Here is a 21,066-nt window from a genome sequence, read left to right as displayed (position 1 = left end):
ATATGCATTAATGGGGCGCCATATAATCTTTCAATACATGCATATATCGACTTTTGTTTACATAGGTTGAACATATCTGTTTAAGAGATATGGATCATTTTAAAGATTTATATATTTATTTTATGTATACGAGCGCTCTATCTACATGTACACCTGCATGCCAGAAGAAGGCATCAGATCCCATTACACATGGTTGTGAGCCACTATCTTGTTGCTGGGAATTGAACTTGGGACCTCTGGAAGAACAGCTCATGCTCTTCACCACTGAGCCATCTCTCCATGGATCATTTCCTTATGGAGATATTCTTTTAATTCCTTTTAGTATTGTGGAGTCCACAGTATACTACTAATGTTTACAGCCAATCTACTATGAAATGGTACCCTAAAACCTCACGAGCCCATTAGCTGTACTTTAGGACTCACCAGTTAACCCTGCCTCATCCCTCCCACCCTCCTGAGTCTCGCCAGCCTCTGGGGACCCACCATCCTATCTCTTCTTCCATGTGCCCACTTGCTATGAAAAAATTCAAATAACACTTGGAATATTTCCACTATGAAAAGCAAAGAATTTCTCTGACTTACGCTGCCCCATCCTTGCCAGTCCTGTCTGGGTTTTTTGATCTCTTATTGGACATGTATGGCATGGCCATGAACTCAAATACCTACAGAGCCTAGGCGAAAAGCCAGTCACAAAGAGGTGGGCATGGAGAAGAACCATGTTAGGACTGTTCCTGCCCATCTTCTGCTGCCCTACAATGGATTTAGACATGAGGAGGGGAATGGCAGAGTCACAGTTGGTAACAGGCACTGGCCTTGATGTCTGGAGAAAGCTACAAATTGTAGAGGTGAGAGCCACACGGTAAAGGCACACTTAGAGCCAAGAGCACCTGCTGGCTGGTGTGCCGTGTGGAAATGTTGCCAGATCCTATTTGGTAAGAAAAGCCTCCTCAGTTCTCAGCACCCTCACTGGGCAGCTCACAACCATCCATGACCCCAGCTCCAGGATCTCCAACACCTTCTTCTGGCTTCCTCAGGCATGCACACATGCATGTACACACACACACACACACACACACACACACACACACATGCACATACACACACACACGAGAGAGAGAGAGAGAGAGAGATCATACACACACAAATACATTTTTACAAAGAAAGAAAAAGAAAAGACCCCCCTCAGATATAAGCTAGTTACTTGTGATTGTACCTCAAATTTTCTAGGAATATCACTAACAAAAGTTACCAAATCTGGCTTGGGGGTATTTACCTGTATTATTCCGGTATCATTATGGGTTTGCTGGTTACTTATTTGTTTGTTTGTGGACTATGGCCATCCTAGTGCTGAAGTTACAGGTGTGTGGTGTGTCACCCACCTGCCACTCTGTTTTAGAGTCACGTGGCTATACATCCGTTATCTGATCCATGCTGGAGAACGTTGCCTCACATGCTGCCCACTGTGTCCCTGTGCTTAGCCTTTCTTCTCCCGCCTAAGGCTACCATGCACTGTTACTTTACTTTTGGCTTGCCAAAGCTCTCACGATTTACTTTCCGTAACCATAACTAACACTTCTGAGCTGTGTCTATGGGGGGTGATAACATCCTGTACATTTTCTTCAAATAGCTTGTGACCATCGCTAGCTAATTCGTGGCCAATGGCTAAAGAACGAGTTTCCCAATGTAGGTATCTGTAAGCAAACTCCCGAAACTGAACACAACCCCATCCTCTTGAACTAGGGGATGGCTACAAGCTGCATGTGGGGCCATCCTGATGGACTTCATTTAAGCGACTCTGGCCATGCGACACGCAGACTGAACATCCAACTCTTCCCACTGTGACAAAGAAAATGGATCCCCCTGAGACACTGGCTAAGAGCTATATGAAGAGCTTCTAATGTTCTCCAGGACAATGCTAGAAAAGCACCCTTCCTTCTTCAGTCACCAGATCCTTAGCCTCACATATGAAGCCCTGTCTTCTATGGAGTCTTTATCCTATATCTGCTCTAATAGGAACACTGATGGATCCTTTTGGGGAACTCTAAGGGGATCTCATAACCATGAACACCCCTTTCTTCTGTACCCAGTGCCGCTCTGAAATCACCCTCATTTGAACCTGCGTAAGTTAATTTCCACAGCATATGTAGATGGGAAGGAATTTCAAAGCCTGTTCGGTCAATGTTAGTGTGGTCACCACCTGCAATATCTACTCTACTGCCCCCAATCTATTGGTGTGGGGACTCTGGCATTGTAGCAATGTCTTCTAGCCACCCGGAGCAGATATCTGCATGGATCTAAGGAAGAGATTCCTGCTGGCTGAATCCAGGCTAGCATTCCTTACTACAGACAGAAGATTAGAGGAGAATGTTCTCTTCCTCAAGAGGTGACATTAACCTCTGCACACATTTTATGACTTAAAGCCTCAAGAAGCCAGTGTCTCGTTTTTATTGTGAGTAGAACAGCTATCTTAAAAAGCCTTATTTAGTTTCTGGATATGTGTATGTGCCTGGGTGTGTGTAGGTGCACCATGAACATGTCAGCAAAGGTCAGAAGGATTTGAATCCCCTGCCACTGGAGTTACAAGCAGTTCATGAGCAGCCACGTGGACAGTGGGAATCAAATTCTAGTCCTCTGTAAAAGTTGCAAATGCTCTGAACTGCTGAGCTATCACCCCAGCAAAGAACAGGTATTTTTTTTTTAAAAACACATCTTTTAGGTGCAAATCACCAATGCCTAAGAGCTGAATTAATAAGAACGCTCTAGATCACGCATGTCCAATAGGATTTCTGTGATGGCAGAACTACTTAGTAATCTGTGCTGTTTGACACGGTAGCTATTAGTCTCACACAACCACTGAGCCCTTAGAGTATGTGTATGGGCTTGCATGTGTATTTCCCTAGTATGGCCAGGGAAATAAAATTTCAATTAAATTAAATGAACGTTTATTTAAGCAACATTATTGTAAACTAGATACCCACGTGTGACTAGTGGTGGTCCTAGTCAACAGTGCAAATCTAGACCTCAAAGAACTCACTCTCATTAAAGAAGCAAAAGACAGTAAACAACGACATGTATGTAAATGGGTAGAGTGTAGTAAACTGATGCTTTAGCATTAGGGAAATTCAGACGCAATCTAGGGCGAGAAAGTTCACGCACATCCATGAGTTGCACCGGTCGGTCTACCACTGTGCAAAACGAATGAGAAACAGAACTAAGGCAGGACAGCAGGTGCAGATCAGCATACACACCCGGTATCCACCAGAGGATATTCGGATGGATGTCATATTCGCATAGAACATTTCTGAATATCTACCCAAACTGCTGATGGTTGCTACCTTTGAAAAGCAGGAGCAAAACGTCAAGGCAAAGAACTTAAAAATCTCCTTTGAATTCTCATTACATGCATTTGTTTCATTTGTGGGGGCCTCAGGGATGTGTGGCCCAGGTCCTCTCCTTTCATCACGTGTTGCCTGGGGACCGACCTCAGGTTTGCAGGTCTGGCATCAAGTGCCATTAATAACAGTTTAGCAATGAAATAATTTTCTTCAACGCAGGCACAGATTACCGAATGACACATTTTCAAGACTAGAGTGGTCAAGTCTTTCCTATAGTTATTATTCATGACTGGTCTTCTATGAGTTTCAGTAACAGTCCGCATCCTACAAACATGGCTCTTAAGTACTGTAATAAGATACCTAAGAGTAATACTTCAGGAGAGCGGTCTAAAGGAAGTAGAATCTAAGTCAATAAAATGGAGAGGACAAGGAAGTGTGTTTTGATCCAGGAATAGCCTGGGGGAGAGCAAGAGCCCCATGACACTGATGGGAAGGAGTGTGGGAGTTGAACTGAGAAAGAGCTCAGGGCCACTGTGACTGAAAATGGCTGGAAGCTCAGGCACAGGCCCACCCTGGTGCCCTCAATGAAGCAAAAATGTACTGAGCACACAATCATGCAGCAGACACTGGGCCACTTCCAAGGCTCGAAGACCAACAGGAAACAGCCATTGAGTTCAAGAGATTAGACTGGACCTGTGGCGGCAAGGCCAGTCTCAAATGATGCAAGAAGCACGAGGCCCAGGAGCCAAAGCTCTGCCACAGCACTTCTGGGTGTCACCCAGGTGAGGGTAACAACACTAGGAGTACATGTGTGACCCCCATCGGCCATGGAAACGCCTTTTCCCTTCTTCCCACAGCGTCCTCAGCCCCGGTAGCAAATCTGTAGATAGACTTTCTGCGACCGTCTAGTTACACACAGTCCCAGCTGCCGTTGTGAACCACACTAGGACCCCTGGGGACCAGTGAAGGCCAGGCAGTCTCTCACGTCTTTGAATACAGGGTCTACTTCCCTGATGGATGGAAACTGGGAAGAGACTTTGAGGAAAAGATACTGCTACTGGCTAATCGCAAATGAAGGCCATTATTTTCCCCTTCAAGGTAGGCTGTCTCACGCTCTCTGCCTCTCCACGGCTGGAACAGTACCTGGCTTGAGACAGTCAAGGCAGTACTTTATAGGAGGTCCACCTCAGTGAGCCCAGGGGCTTGAGTGAAACCCTCTTCATGGTGGTTCTGCATGTTTGTTGATAATGGAAAGTATCTTTTCACACCGGACCCTGTGGAAGGGAAGCAGGCCACCAATGTGGCAGTTCTCCACATGGGCCATCGAGCAGAGTTGCTTCAGTTGGCCCAACAAGTAGTTCGAATGTTCACGAGGAACCCAAGAGTACGGTAGAAAATGAGAGCTTCCAGGATGTTTTCTTTCTTCTTTTACTTTTAATCATGAAAAAGACAGCTTTCAGTAATGCTCCCTAAATGACTTCAGCACAGAGGTGTCACTGGGCCACCCTGAACTGCAGAGGAAGCCTCTGGAGTTATTTCCGGCATTGTAAGAGTCAGCTAAGAGAATGGGTACAAGTTATGTGTTTGCTGCTTAAAGTATCTGTCACGGAGTGGAAAAGTGCTTTAAACAGAAAAATACAACAGACCAAACCCCATGTGAAGAAAGGCTCAAGCCTGAAGGGCCCCAGAGAGGCTCGAACCAAAGGAGACAATTGGAGTCACCTACGTCCTGGCTGACAGGAAGAAGTGTATGATCAGAGGTTCATTTAGGTTTTACTTAAAAGTAGGCATGGGAGGGGGATGGAAGTGAGTGGGCAGTTGGTTTTAGTTTTCACGAATAAAAGCGATAAGCCCAAGTTTCAACCAACTGCTAATCACGGCCCTGGAGGGGGTGGGAGAATAGCCTTCATGACTTGCTCACATTTGTGGCATCCACTGAATTTCAATGAGGGCACAGCTCCTGACCTCTCTAGAAGAAGCTAGAGGCTTCGTTTGGGATGGTGACTCTCAATAGAGAGGGGAAAGCCAGTGGGCGTTCTTGGGCTTCAGTAAGAAAGAGGCCAAGAGGAACTGCCAAGCACAATCTCAAAAAGGCACCACTGAGCTCCTGTGAGATCCCAGTTCTCAAAGCTGCTGCCCTACAGTGGCTGTGAGGAACACAAGTCTGATACAGAAGTGACCTGGAACAGGCTATGTGCCCAATGAGAGGAGTGTACTGCAAGCAGGGTCCAATGGCAGCCTTGGGGGCAACTCGCACCCCTGGCTAAGCCAGTGAGAACCTGTATTCAGGACTCAAGTTTCTCCTAAGAGCAACTCCTAAAGTCATGGGACTGCAACACCATCGCCTTACTTTTTATTTCTGTGGGGCTACTAAGACGGGACGCCCCAAGCTCAGCTTTACCTGCAGTTATCAACACACCAGCTTCCTCATCCTGGGGTCATCAGAGGTGGCCCTTCCCTGATGTGAATGTCTCCATGTTTGTGGTCACGGTAGCACACGTGTTGATAGAGTGCTTTCGGCCACAGCTTCTTTTGTTGCAAGTAAGCCAGGCACTATGTGGCTATCCCCCTCTAACAGCCTTCCAGACACATTCCGGCATCCTGCCAAGGCAGTGTTCTGGGATGATCCTGGTAGGGTAGCAAGCAGCAAGGCAGACACATGGGCTGATTTCTAAGGAACACACAGCCGCAGGGAACATGCAGAGTCAACTACTTGGTAAACATAAGTCAAATCAAATACTCTCAAGTCAATGCTGTTTTAAGAATTCTGCAGCCAACACTGGTATAATTTGAATTTGGTTTGTCCCCAAGAGGCCCACATGATGAAAGCTTATTCTTGGGGTGGCCACTTTAGAGTGGTAGACCCTTTTAGAGTGTGGAGCCTCAGTGGAAGGGAATTAAGTCATTGGGAATAGGCCTTTGAAGGGGCTGTTGGGACCCCGACTCCTATTTATTTCTGGGTCACAAAGGGTGAGTAGCTTTGTCGGTCATATATCCTGCTGTGATGTGCTACCCCTCCACGGGTCCAAAAGCAACAGGCCAGGCAAGCATGGCTGAAGGCTTAGAAACCATGCATCAAAATAAACTACCTTTTAAAAGGTTGAGTGATTTTGTTACAGAAGCTAACACAACTTGGTAAATGTAGCAAACGATACCAAATTGTTCAAGATGATTGAACTTGTATTGTGTGATTTTCAACTCAGCCAGAGACGTGCTGTGTAACACCGTGAAGCACTTTTAATGACTTATTAGCTGTTCTTCCCAGCCTCTTGTGAGCTCAATGCAGCCAGCAGTTTTTGTTTTGTTCTGTTTTTCTCAGATAATGAAAGCCCGGCTTGGTGGAAGGTACGAGGAAGTAGGCACACCAACTACGAGGTGAGTGTTTCATGAAGGTTCCAAGGCTCTCGGCCTGAAGATGTGGCTCTTTTGTGACAACGGCAGCCATGGCAGCAGCTGGAGCTTCAATATGTTGTGAGGAAGCCACGCCAAGGCAGGAGCTGTCTCTCAGCAGCAGTGTGGTAAGAGGGTGGGGTGTTCTGCTGACTAAGGCATGTCTAAAATGGCTGTTAAATTTTATAATGTGTACAGTTCAGCGTTTTATAAGAACACTCCCAGAGGCACGCAGCCATGGCCACTATCTAGTTTCAGAGCATCTTCACCATCCCAGAAGAAACTGACACCCAGCTGCCACGTCCATCCCTCTCTCTGCTACCTGCTGGGCTGTTCATCTCCTTCCTGTTCTCATAGATGCCATCCCGGCCATGTGATTTAAGTAGGATTATGTGGTTTTGTCCTGTCCTGCCTGGCTTCTTTCATGTGCTAGGATGTTTCCAAGGGTCACTAATGCTGTGGCATGAACCAGTACTTCCTCCGTGGAAGCACTCAGGGTTTCTTCCTGGAGTGGGAATAAGAAGGGGTAGCTTAAATTTAGGGCAACAGAAGAGAGCCTCATGCTTGGGGAGCCCACACACACATCCTGAACATTGCAGCCTTGGTCTGCTTTTGACAAGGTAAAGGGAATGCAGATGGTGGAGGAGACCCATTAGCAAGGATCCTAACTGAAGAGGTCAGTGCCTCATACACAATCAGTGCGGCTCTCCAAATGTCAACATGGCCAAACCTGCCACCTACACACAGGTGAGGCCAATAACACCCAAGACACATCTGCTGGACCCCTTTCTTCACCAGCTTCCAGGAGCTCACACCGACAGCCAGGGACAGACAGGGACACAGGAATCCCTCATACTTCATTGAGCGCTCACACCAAGGCCTCTAAACTTCTGTGGGTGGGGGCCCCTGTGCTCCATCTCCAACACTACCTATAACCTCCCTCATGTCCATGTCGCCTCTGTGTAAAGTTGATCTAATCCCTAACAGCTTACTAAAAGGCTTCCCACTGGGTTACAGCATCAGCCAGTCTTACAGATTTTCCTCTGTGTTCCGATATTTGCCCATTTGACAAGAAGCAGGCGTGAAATGTTGTCTGTACTTTCAGAAGAAGAAATGGAGGCCCTAGACCGGCATGAGGTCCACATTTGTTGGCAGAAGGTGACAAAGTGAAGTCAGGATCCTATCTGTCATCCCACTGCCCTGCGTGGAATCAGGAGGTCAGCTGATAAAACGTTCCTTCAAGGGAGAGCGTAGGAGAAAATTCTGGAGCACAGATTATTCCTCCTGACACCAGGCCATGTATCCAGAACATATCCAACAGCAAAATACCTTAAGATGATCAATTTGCATGGTCCCCCCCATTACTGAGTCCACCAACACAGACCAAAGCTCACCATAAACCAAGAAACAGCAAGATGGTATACATTCAACTCATATGAAGGTCCCAAGGGAGACTACACTTTTGGCCATGTCAAGCTTGCTGAGGACAAGGTGTGAGGAACACTTCCCACTCCCAGCCTCCCCTGCCTCCCAATCAACCACTCTTCTTACCCTCCCTTCAAACTTGGCGGTGGCTCCTTCTTTGACGCAGAGGTTCCGAGGAGGCAGAATGAAAGCAGGGGCCTCGGTGAGAGGCAGGGAGCTGACCCTCGAGGGATCCACACTGTGGGAGGTTTTGGACATGTGCGACGAGGCAAACAGTTTCACGTCCCCCATGGTCTACAAAAGGAAGAGGAGCAAGTCAGGTCTTACAATATACAGCGTGCCAGCTTCCGCATGGAAACCACATGCCCAGCCCTTTGGTTTGAGCTATGAGGAGCAGGGACCCAGTAGTGTCAGTATCTACCTGGAGTGCCTCACTGTGGCTTCTCCACATAAGGTACCAGACAAGAAAGAGCCAGTCCTAGAGCCCTGCCTGCCGTCATAGTATCCATCTGGCTTCTGAGAGAGCATGGCTTGGTCGGGACCAGGGAAACTGGATGGCTTGGAGGTTTCGCAATAGGCCTCTGAGGCCTGTGATCAACTGACTTCTACGTGAAGCCTTGAGGTGGGGAGTCCCAGCTGCTTCTGCCTGAACCTTAAGAGAGCACAGGCTACAAACAATGGCACTGGGACTCCAAGACAGGCAGGAGGCTGGGTTAATGTGATGGGGCCTAGGTGAGAAGGTGGGAGTAGGTCAATCCAGGGACCACATGCTGATGTACAAAGGCTGGAAGATCAAAGCGTTAAGGAAAGGAAGGAGGCACTAGAAGCTATTCAAGCTGACTCCGTCCTTTGTAACTAAGGTCCAGAGAGGCTAAATCGTTATCAACAGATAAAAAGAAAAAAACCACGATGCCATCGCTGCCAAGAACACCTTGAGCCTGGGATCCTGTCCAAGGCAGATATGGGACTAGACAGGATATGTCTGCAGGCTGGCAAGACTAGCCAGGAGTAAAGGGTTGCCATGAAAAGGAATAACTGTTGCCCACTGAGGTAATCAATATCTAACTCTTTGGAGTTGCTTGTAATCAACTTTAAGTATGTTTCAAGGGAAAATTTAGAAGATGCTGATGTGCAAAACTAATAACTCATCTCTTTTTTGGTGGGCTGGTAAGAAAGCTCGGTGATAAAAAGGCACTTGCCTCCAAGCATCATGGCCTGAATTATATCCCTGGGTCCCACAGAGTAGGAGGAAAGAAATGACTCCTTTAAGCTGTCCTCCGACCTCCACATGCACACCATGGTACACGTACACACACACACACACACACACACACACACACACACACACACACACACCAAAAAAATAACATTTTAAATTGTCACTCACTGAACACTCACCTGTTTCAAACTGTCTGGAAGACCTTTGTCCTTGATCGCGTTTTTTATAGTTTTTACTTTTTTATTTTTGATTGACATAGTTACTCCAGGTGTTTATGGGATACAGTGTGATGTCTTGGTATCTGATGTCATGTGCTCTAAGTCAGGACAGGCAGCATATCCATCCCCTTGGACAGTTATCACTTCTCTGTGGTGATGATACACAGAACCTTTCCCAGCTGTTCCAAAATGTACCTTATAGTTGACTACACACTTCTCATGAAACCCCAGGCCTCCTGTCAAACCTAACGATAACACCCCGAGAAGTGGACTCATCTTTATGCAAATGAGAAGCCTGTACTTGGACAGATACAAGTGAGTGGCAGAAGTGAGGGCGGGGTCATGCTACGTGGGCTAAAGAAGAAAACTGAAAATACCCACAATTCTGCTATGCAAGATGGTGCTGCTCTGTGGGCATAGAGAGGTAGGCATTTTACAAAGCAGAAAGCAAATCATATAGATTTCCTCCTAAATTTCCTTAAAATTAAGTGGATAAGAAGCTTTTAAGAACTCTGATTTGGCCAGATGGTGGTGGCACAGACTTTTAATCCCAGCCCTTGGGAGGCAGACAGCCTGGGCTACAAAGTGAGTTTCAGGACAACTAGGGCTAGGGCTACAAAGAAAAACCCTGTCTTGAGAGATATCGAGATAGAGATGGACATGGAGAGGGAGAAGGGGAGGGGGAGGGGGAGGGGGAGGGCAGAGGGAAGGGGGAGAAGGAGAGGGGAGGGGGGGGGGAGGAGGAGGGGAGAGGGAGAGAGGGGGGGAGAGGGAGAGAGATAGAGACAGGGAGAGGGAGAGGGAGAGGAGGAGAGGGAGGAGGAGAGAGAGAGAGATCTGGTTTAAAGTCTGGAGATGGACCCGTGGTAAAAAGCACTTGCTACACAAACAGAGCTGCACAAGGCCATGTTGCTGGAGGTAGAGACAGGAAGGTTACCGGGGTTGGCCACCAGTCTAGTTCCAGGTGAGAGACACCATCTGAAAGGAATAAGGACAGGGACAACAGGACGTCTGGAGTTCTTCCATGACTTCTGCACATGCACACACAGGTGCACACACACCCATGTGCATATGGCCTACCTGACTTTTTCCCTCTCTTATTCATTCTGTTTCTCAGAAGGAAAAAAGAAAAAGGAAAAAACCTCTGATCTAAGCAAATTAAAACGCAGGTGTCTGATTACTCCCCATTACACGTCATTTGGCCGCTTCTTCACCGCAAATGTTTAGCGAGCATATCTAAATACGAGCCTTCTGCCCGGCAAACCTGGCTTCTCTCTCACTGATAAGACATCCGCTTTGCAAACAAAATTCCTTTCCAGGCTGGCTGCAGGAGGCAACAAGAAAAGCAAGTACCTGAGTCACATTTCCTGTGTCAGGAACATACGCTGTAAATAAACGGTTCATTTGCTCCTTACAGCACTAGGCAACAGCTAATCCCTCCATCCCATTTTATGGGTTAGAAACCTGTGCAGGGTTCAGAAATTTGTCCAAAGTCAACACAAGAGGGGGCAGGACTGGCACCTGAGTCCAGTGTGTGCCCTGGGCACTGTGTCTCCTGCAGCAGTCACTAACAGTACAAGGGTAAAACCGCTCAACTCCTATGCACTTAAAAATCTCCTTTAAGATTAAGATTTTGGGAGCCCATTAAGGCATGCCATTAAAAGATGGACGATAGTACAGGAGGCAATGTTTGCAGTGAAAACCAGACTAGAATATTTTCACAGAATAAGAAATCATTCCGGGACACAAGTGTCGCAGAGTAAACAGATGAACACAGCCTTGCCCTGGAGAGTTCCATGCTGCAAGTCGACCACAACCTGTGTTTGTGTGAACCGGAGCAACTGCATCAAAGGAAAAGGAAGCAAACACTGCTGGTGAGACCCGGTGAGACAGGCACGCTCGTGTTGTCATGGGAACGTGATAACCTGGAGAGCAATGTTGCAAGAGGATGCTGAAGAAAAGGGTGTCCGCTCCTTTTTCTAGTAATCCCACACACAGAAATACGTCGTCAGGAGAGACTCTGAGCTAGCCAAACGCATGGGTAAAAATGCTAATGGCATTACTTAAAGCAACAACTAGACACGTAAAAAATCCAAGCATGAGAATTGGCTGCATACGGGGGCATATCGGAAATAAAAAGACTATGGATTTGATGATATGTAAATGTTAAATCTTTCAAATTATTGAAAAAATTTCAAAAATACAGAAAAAAAAATAACAAAAATAAGTGCCACCAAACATCCATTGGGAGTTAGCATCCTCCACATTTATATTATGTTGCTCTGTGTGTGTGTGTGTGTGTGTGTGTGTGTTTGTGTGAGTGTGTGTATATGTGCATGTGTGTTTGTGTGGTGTGTGTGTGAGTGTGTGTGTGTGTGAATGTGTGTGTGTGTGTGTGTGTGTGTGTGAGGTGTGTGTGTGTGTGTGTGTGTGTGTGTGTGTGTGTGCGAGAAAGAGAGAGAGAGAGAGAGAATGAAGGTGTGTGTGAGAGAGAGTGTGAGTGTGTGTGTGAAAGAGTGTGTGTGTGTGTGCATGTGTGTGTGTGTGTGAGAGAGAGAGTGAGTGTGTGTGTGAGAGTGTGTAAGAGAGAGAGGGGACCATTTCAAAACCATCAGGTTGGTTGACAAAGTGACAATTAAACACATGCACAGGATGTGCACATGATCAGATACAGTGACTAACGGTGACCACAGGTTCATCTCCTTGGACACCTGTCAGCTCTTTATTAATACAGAATGAGTTGTTGGAGCTAGAGGTGCCTCCCTGTGCTAAAGGACCTGGGAACTAACTGCATTTTGGTACTGGCTGTGGCTTAGACTCGGATTATCTACTAAAGTGTGTGAAAGGCTTGCTCACTTGTCTGCAGCTCTTCTGGGAGGCAGCAGAGCCCTGGGTGCTTCGTGGAAGATGCGAGGGAATTAGGGGGTCACGCTCAAAGGGGACACTGGGATCCCGGCTTCTTCCCTGTCCTTCTTTGGTTCCTGGTTGTCCTACAGTCTCCTCCACAGCACCATGATACCCTCCCTGCTTTTCTCTAGGTCCCTGAACAATAGAACTAACTGACCATGGTTGAGCCCTGTGAAACTGTGAGCCGAGTTGAACCTTTCTTCCTTTAAGTTGCTTTTCCTCGGGCATTTCATCACAATGTGAGAAGGTGGACAACAGAGACCAGCTATCCGGCTTCATTCTGCATCTTCCACATGCAATCTGCGATTTCCATGGTTCTACTTCCTATGAAATCATTCAAGTTTCTAAATATGGGTTGAAGCACTTCTGTTATTCTGGACCCAGCTTAAACTTAACATAATGTCCTCCAGTTATCTGTATGTTGTCACGAATGGTAGGATTTCTTTTTTTAATGGGTGAATAATATTCCACTTTGTGTGGATACATATGCTATATTTTCTTTATCCATTCATCCATCGTTGACTACTTAGGTTGATTCCATGCATTGGCTGTTGTGAACAGTATTGTAATAAGTATGAGAGATCTGGTATATTCTGTTATGGTTTTTAAAGTTTTGAAACATTTTATTTATGTGTATGTGTCTATGTGAGTGTGTGCTACATGCATGCAAGTGTTGAATAGGCTGAAAGAGGGCAGTGGATTCCTAAGAGCTGGACTTCAAGGAATGGTGAACTAACTACAAGGGTGCTGGAACCCAAACTTGGGTCCTCTGGAAGTTCAGCAAGTGATCCTGATTGTTGAGCCATCTCTTTAAGCCCATTAATGAGAAAAATAAAGAGATACTTATCACTCCGAGTATATTAACTGAGCATCTACTATGTGCCACAGTTACATGTGTGGAGGAGTGGTGTTTGCACTTGTACAATGCATGGTAGTGTGGTGGTGGGAGGATACAAATAAGTTTCTTATACCCTGCATGACCACCTAGGCCCACAGCCTGGAAAGGGCACTGCTGCATCCACACACAATTCATCCCCTGCTGCTGAGGTGAGCAGAACACTGTACAGGTACCTCTAGAACTGGGGTGGAGGCGACCCAGGCAATGGGAAGCTCAGACGTCTTTAACATCACCATAAATTCAGGGACACTGCTACTTTCCAATTACCATTGGGTCAAGCAAGGGACCTCCATTCTCTTTGGCTCAGTTTTCTCTTCTGTCAAATGGGAACAATATGAACCTGGCGGGGTGGAATGCAGTATATATAAGCCAGAAGCACAGTATAAAAACCATGGGAATGAAACCTGTCACGGACGGCATCCCTTGCCCAAAGGGAAGCTTGTGTCTCACCTTGAAGACACAGATCCTGTCATCAAAGTCAGCAAGGAGCCTAGGCAGGCCTGCAGGCCTAACTATCCCGAGACAGTTCTAGACGGAGGAAGCCTGAGAACACTGACAGCCTCCAGCTGCAGTGTTTTGTGAATGAGGCATATGGTGACTATATCTTATGGTCCTTCTCACTTCATCCTGTCAACCCCACAGGCAGTTCTCGGGATCCCCTTTCACAAGGACAAGGAAGCCGGATAAACCAGCGAGGCTTCAAGGTCACCAAGCTTAGAAGTGGAAACCAAAGCAGGGGCAGAGGGCCGTCCTATCTCCTGGATTTCTAGTGGTCCAGGCTGTCCTAGGTAACTGGAAGCACAACAGGCAGGGGCCTGAGAGTTGGCAGGGGAGGAAGGGCAGGAGAGGTGACTCCTGTGGTTTGGAATATCTACCAGGGACTACTAATTCAAGATTTGGTTTCTAGATGCTGAGTCTTATCCCTGAGCACTGATTCGACACTGGATTCAGACATTCGTGAGTTCACACCAATGGGCTGCTAGGGGGTGGGGCCTGGTAGCAGGAAGAATATCACAGGAAAGGGGGCTGGCTGCTTTCGAAGGGCATCTTCCTGTCTCTGCACTAGCTTCCTGGCTACTGTGCTCAGTCCAGCACATCCTTCCCAAGATGTCCGCTCACTGTAGGCCAAACCAAGGTAGCCATCCAACCAGGGATTGAAACCATTAGCCAAAGTAAATCCCTCCTGCTCCCATACCATTTCTCTGGGGTATTTGTCACAATGACAAAAAAATCAACATTCCCCTTTCTGCTCTAGAAGACAAAAGCCTCCCCAGCCTTTCAGTGCAGTGGGGAACTCAAAGAAGTGAAAGCAGGTCCCAGAGTGTCCCTCCAAGGCCTCATGACTCCAATTCTGAGGTCCATCAGAATCTCAGAGGGTCCCAGATGCTCTCCCCACTTGAAACACATGTAGGCGAGGGGGTAGCTCAGTGGATAAAGGGAACCGCTCTCTGCAAGCATGAGTTTGAATCTCCAGACTCCGTACAAACCGGGCGCACAGCAGAGATGGCAGAACCTGGGGAGCTCAGGGCCCACCTAGCCTGACAGACACAGCAGAGAAACAACAGCAACCTTGGCTCAAACGGAATGGAAAGCTAGGGCTTATATCCGAGGCTCTCCTCAGGCCTCTACACTCACACTGTGGCACCCATTCACACTTGTGTATGTGCACACACACATTATAAGTTTAAAATTTTAAAACGGATGCACTTGGCCTAAAGAACAAAAGACAAGACAGGGTCTAGCTTCCGGTTGAAAAGACATACATAAGTCAATATTGCCAAGAACCACCTAGTCCTCTGTGGGAGGTTACTCCTCTGTTACAGGGGCAAAACCAAATCTAAGTCCCAAGCTGTGTAGTCAGGCCAAATAGTTCTGCTCACCATTGGCTAAACACTCCCACCCCCGTTAGCTCATCACCGCATGGCAGCTATAAGATTCCGGTCATAGTGTCTGCACATTTCAGGGAAAATTAATACTAAACTGAGCCAAACCCTTCTTATTCCTCCCTAAGTCCCATCAAACCCAGTGAGCACGAGAGAATACCGGAGGGACTGGATAGTATCTGAACTGTCTACATTAGCAGGGAAATACTCAGCAGCTGCGATCAAACACCCCTAGCCAGGGGGGGTCGTTCAATACTCAGCCACATACAAACTAACAGACAAAGGAGAAAGAGAAAACCACAAAGAGAGAGGTCAAAAGAGCAGTGGCCGGCTAACGTCTGAGCCAAAGCCAAGCTCCGTATAAGGTTTCCACAAGCAACACAATTTATTAATCACTCAAAGCAGCTCTGAGTGGATTGGACTTTAATTTGATCAAAGGCGCTTCTAATCGTCTCTTGAACCTCGAAAGGAACTTGCCAAGAGTGAGCGCTGCTTTGACACACAGAGTCTTGGAACAAAAAGTCAAGTTAGCCAGCAGAGTGGAGTTGGAAAAGCCAAGTGTCCCTCCGGTATCCCAAGTACACATACACATGAGATCAGTCTTGGAAGCTCTAAGTCCAGGACATCTTGGAAATACCTAACCTTTCCTGCTGGGAGGTGCCCCCGAGCAGATGTGGCAGCCTGCCCGTAAACCTCCCCTCCTCACAGCACATATCAGAGGTGGCAAAAGCAAGAGAACAAACACCCCAGGCACTGATGAGCTCCCTCTGCCTCCCTTAAGCCTCTCAGCAATGCACTTGATTCCTGACAAATACCCTGATCTCTCTTAATCCTCCACTGAGCTGCTCTTCGGCTGTGCCTGGCTGCCTCACCACAACCCAAGCAAAGTGGGGCAGGGCCACACAGGGCTACCCCCAAGACACACCTGATAGCAGCCGCCTCCCCACGCAGTTTCCAGCCGAGGCCAGCGTCACTGCTGCTGAGACCCTGGTCCAAAGTCCAGCAAGAATGGAGAGAAAAGGGAGATTCAAGCGCACAGAGGCTGGGCCAGACAGAGAAAGGAAGGGGCTTTGTTCTAACTCTCCCCGCAGATGTTGCAACTTGCCTTCTGTGGGCCAGCCAACTTTGCTGGGAGACCTGTTGTTCTAATTCGCCCAGCTGGGGTGACCTTTGAAACCCCTGGCTGCCACAACAGAGCTGCTCAGGGAAGGCCCAGGGAGCCAGAGTTGGAAGCTCACAGGTTTCCACTTGTTCAGAGCTGCAGCCTCCAATCTGAGTGAAAAGCAACTGGAAAGACCCCGTGAGGCAGAGGATTGAGCCCCAGACAGGCTGGGCACTTCCCCAACTCCACATCTGGCCTGGACTGTCACTCCAACCCCTTGGTGCAGCTGGCCTGAGATCACCACCAGCTCCTGAGACATGTGCTTCCTGAGACCCAGTTCTTTACTCCGTAGGCCAATGGAGCCTACTTAGGATGTCTAGTGCAGGAGGCTCACTCAGGAGGCAGACACTTCACGGAGCACAGTGCTGTCCCATCCCCTGAGAGCACATACTACCTCCATCCCAACCATGGACATCAGGTGTTTCCCTAGTCCCCAAGGAACAGACTAAGCATCCTGAGCTTAAGCCCTGTTGGCTGTGGGTGGATTCCTAAGGGGGAGGCAATGTCCCGACACCTATGACACCTACGACATCCTTGATCTCCCAGCTCAGTGGCTGAAGCTTCTGTGACCTCAAAGAGCCTTTATATCCCTTCAAGTTATTAAAGCGTAAAAAGGCCTTTGTGAGTAAGTTATTGCTATCATTAAGATTTGGAGTGTTTGGTATTCAATTAAATAGTAATTCACATAACATGGACAACAAGCCTACATGCTAACATATTTTATTTTATTTTATTTTTGTTCTGTGACAGGGCTTCACTGTGTTGTCGAAGCTGGCCTTAAATTCTTGAGCTCAAGAAATCCTTCTGGGCCAAGAGAGGCGTCTCACCACTTAAAGAGTTTTCCCTGCTCTTCTGGAAGACTTGAGTTCAATTCCCAGCACCCACATAGCAGCTCACAACAGCCTGTAACTCCAGTTACGGAGAATCTGATGACTTCTGCCCTAAAGTACTAGAACATGCATGGTACATATTCACACAAACACACACACAAGTGAGAATAAAATACAGAGGGGGAGGGAGGGAGGGAGGGAGGAGAGAGAGAGACCAGCGATAAAAATATTTCTGAAAGAAAACTATATATCCTGAAAAAACGTTTAGTGAGAATTCAGTTCTGCTGTGTGTGTGTGTGTGTGTGTGTGTGTGTGTGTGTGTGTGTGTGTGTGTGTGTGTGGTGTGTATGGTTCTGGGTATGGAAGTCAGGACATCCCACAAGCAAGACAAGTGCTATACCACTGAGCTACAGCCCAATCCTGGCAATTTTACTTATTATTGTTACCATATATACGTATGGGAGCGCATGGGATGGTTGCACTGTGGATGACAGCGCCATAGAGTCCTCTCCTTGTCACTTTGATGTGGTTTCCAAGGACCAGTTGAAGCTGTCAGGCTCGCTGGGCAAGCGTGCTACCCACTGAGCCATCTTGCCAACTTGCAGACTGTCTTTCGTGTCTGGCCTAATAATGAAAATTAGATCTTTCTGCCTGTGTCTGCATCTAGCGTACTGTGACACCGCAGTTACCTATAGCGGCTAGGAAGGGCCACCTGTGGCGAGATGACAGAAGTAGAAAAGCAAATGCCATCCTACACACAAGTCATCTGGGCTCCTAAAGAGCCTTAGGCTTCCCTGATTGCACTGTAAGTCCCCAGACCATACTTTAGAACCTTATTCCGGCTAATCGCTCAGTCCCCTCCGTCACCATCTGTTCTCATTTCTGGCCCTCGTCAGACACCAAGAGCACAGGGGAAAGTGGCTGACTCTCAGCAATGCTGTGCTGCTTTAAGGAACGAGGGACGAGAGGAGTAAATCGACATCTCGATTCCACCTATCTCTTCTTCCAGACGGAAAGATTAATCACTGTGACCAGGAAAATAAGAAGCCTGAGGCCCACACTGATGGGAGCAGCTGCCAGACACCTAGGACCTCGGAAGGTCTTGGACAAGGAGCTACCCCAAAGCCTTTCACTATAAGAAGTCCTCACACAGGACTTCTGGTGACTTAAGGTGCCTTAAATTGGACACGACCAGGAACAGCGTGTGGGGCTAACAGCATGGAAGATATATCTCAAGCCTGAGGGCTCCCACAAGCACATGGAATGGCTCTCAGCTCGAATGTTAACTCTAACCCTAAAAGATTAGCACCAGGCATCAGGATGTGGGAGAAAATCCACGTAAAAAAGCAGTCTCCAAATTCCCATACTTAGGTTAAAAAAATAAATGCAAAGGAACGAAAGAGTTGACCAGACACATGCCACAGACTTCTGGTCCCACAGAGATAAGCCTGGGTCCTGTGATAGGCGCACTTATCAACTCCTTGACATTGTCTTCATCCATACGTCACAACAGAGGAGTGAGCGTTTGATTAAGACCATATGTCTTCCTAGGGGAATGGAAGCCACGCCAAGATAAAGGGCGCGCGTGCTCGACTCAGTGATGTATTGCTAATGTCTGTTACACTGGCAAGCGCAAATACCTTCTAAACAAATACATGTGCATTCGTAAATGAATAGAAGTTTTTAATTTTAAAAACTTACAAGTCACTCTCGTGCTGTCTAGTCGTATGTCAACCTGACACAAGCCAGAGTCACTTGGGAACTTCAACTGAGAAAAGGCCACCATCAAATCCGCCTGTGGGCAAGTCTGTAGTACATTTTCTTTATTGATGACTAATATGGGAGGTCCCACCTCACTGTGGGCAGGACTACCCCAGGGTGGTCCTGGTACTATAGGGAAGCAGGCGGGGCAAGCCAGTAAGCAGTGCCCCTCCTTTGCATCGGTTCATTAACCCTTCCCTCTCCCATTTGATTTTAGTCCCACTGCTTTATTACAGCAACAGAAAGCCTAGCTAAGATGCTTCTAAATCACGACACCATTTAATTTTGTCAGGCATGGCATTACGTCACTGCTGAGGAGATCGTAAGGAAAGGAGCAGATGAACAGGCCTCCGGGGTTACGAGTCAACGTCCCAAGCAAATGGCCGTTTGGTGCTTGGCTCCAGGTACACGGGTTCTGGTGATCTACACATTACATTTGTGTAACACATGCACCCTCTCTACTCTTTAATTTTTCAGTCTGTCAATTTCTGAAATGGGCGTAGTCATAGCCTACCATGGTGTCCGTTGTGGAAAGCCAAAGCAAGAACTTGGAGGTGGAGTAGAAGCAGAAGCCATGGAGGAGTGTGGTGTTACTGGTCCGTTGTTTTGGCTGGCTCAGTTTGCTTCTCATACATCCCATGACCACCTGTGCCACCACAGCACTGCCCTCAGTAGACTGGAAGCTTTCACATCAATCATCAGTCAAGAAAATGCCCTCACAGGCTAGGCTATAGGCCAATCTTCTAGGTACATTTCCTCAGTTGAAATTCCCTCTTCTCAAGGAACCTTCAGCTTGGGTCAAATTGACAAAAAAATATTAAGGCGCATAATAACTATGTTCTCCAGATTTCTCGCTGGTTTCTGTAAGCTTGGCCACATGTTCCCACTTGAAAATGTGCAAAGTACCCCACACTGGTCCCTCACCTCTGAGTTCTCCTCCAGTCCGCTACATAGCACCCTCCCCACATGAAAGACACACAGCTGCCCACAGCCAAACTGTATCAGCAGGGCAGAGGGCACACTTAACAGGACAAGCCAGGCATCCACATCTCTAGCACTTGGAGGTTGTCATAAAAGGATGCAATACACACTCTCTTGCACAGACAGACACATGCACACACAGAGACAGACCACAGACTCACACAGGCAATGCACATACGTATACACACTGATGTAACAAATACATATACCTGCCTATCACTCTCATGGTGAGAATAATGGCCTAGCCTGCTTTCTTTCCTGCTGGGGCTCCCACTTAATAAAAAAGAGGTTGAGAAAAGCTTTCTGCAAGCAAAGTCATATCTAATGAAACTAAAGCCCACAGCAGAAACCCTGAGCGTAATCACAGTTTCCCAATACACATTCTAGGAACATCTTAATGTTCACGAATTTTGTTAACATACATCACCTTATGGAAAGAAATGTGGGTGTCAAGTAGGATTGTTAGAGCCCCCACTGTGCCATCCCCTCCTCAAGCCCATGCCCTTCTTCACGCCAGTCTATATCCTGCCTTCTCACTAAACCCCACGAGCTGAGCAGTGTGCACACACATGTAGGGCTGCCATACCAAACTCAGGCCTGGGATACCAGAAAATAGATCAACACACACGAGGGGCTGAGGGAGCCTGGAGTCAATGGGTAAGGATGGACGAAGTCCTGGTGAACTTGTGCTGTTAACACGCTCACAGCCATGGCAAGGGCCTAATGCCTCAGACCCATGAGAATGGCAAAGCCTTCCCCATATGGGAAGGGCTCGGAACTGGTAAAGCCTTCCTATGGTTCTGTCTGAATTTTGGTGCATGTTTACAAATGACTGGCCAGTGTGTGGAGAAACTAGCAATTGCAGCTTTCCTATCCGGCATGTTTAGAGGCTGTCTTCTCCAAAGTCTTGAGCGTAAATGGTTCTAAATGGCCAGCTAAGGAGAACAGACACTTCCCCTGTTGAAGAACCATACACCCAAGTCAAGTGAAAAAAACCCTCAGAGTAATTTATGCATCTGCAGAACGAAGTTACCACTCACCCCAGCTACCTGAAGGA

The 21,066-nt window shown here is 47.4% G+C and overlaps 1 protein-coding gene across 1 annotated transcript in view; it reads right to left on the bottom strand.

The window, feature by feature from the left end:
- Positions 1-8,441, bottom strand: part of Mylk (myosin light chain kinase) — a 180,579-nt gene extending 172,138 nt beyond the window's left edge. The window contains 1 exon segment of the mRNA XM_032900154.1: positions 8,277-8,441. Within this exon segment, the coding sequence (XP_032756045.1) occupies positions 8,277-8,441 (165 nt within the window).
- Between the last annotated feature and the right edge of the window lie 12,625 nt (positions 8,442-21,066).

The sequence above is a fragment of the Rattus rattus genome, chromosome 4 (genome assembly GCF_011064425.1).
Source record: "Rattus rattus isolate New Zealand chromosome 4, Rrattus_CSIRO_v1, whole genome shotgun sequence".
In the NCBI taxonomy this organism is placed as follows: Eukaryota; Metazoa; Chordata; class Mammalia; order Rodentia; family Muridae; genus Rattus; species Rattus rattus.
Note: the sequence above shows the minus strand (reverse complement) of the source record. Positions and strands in the feature narration are given on the sequence as shown.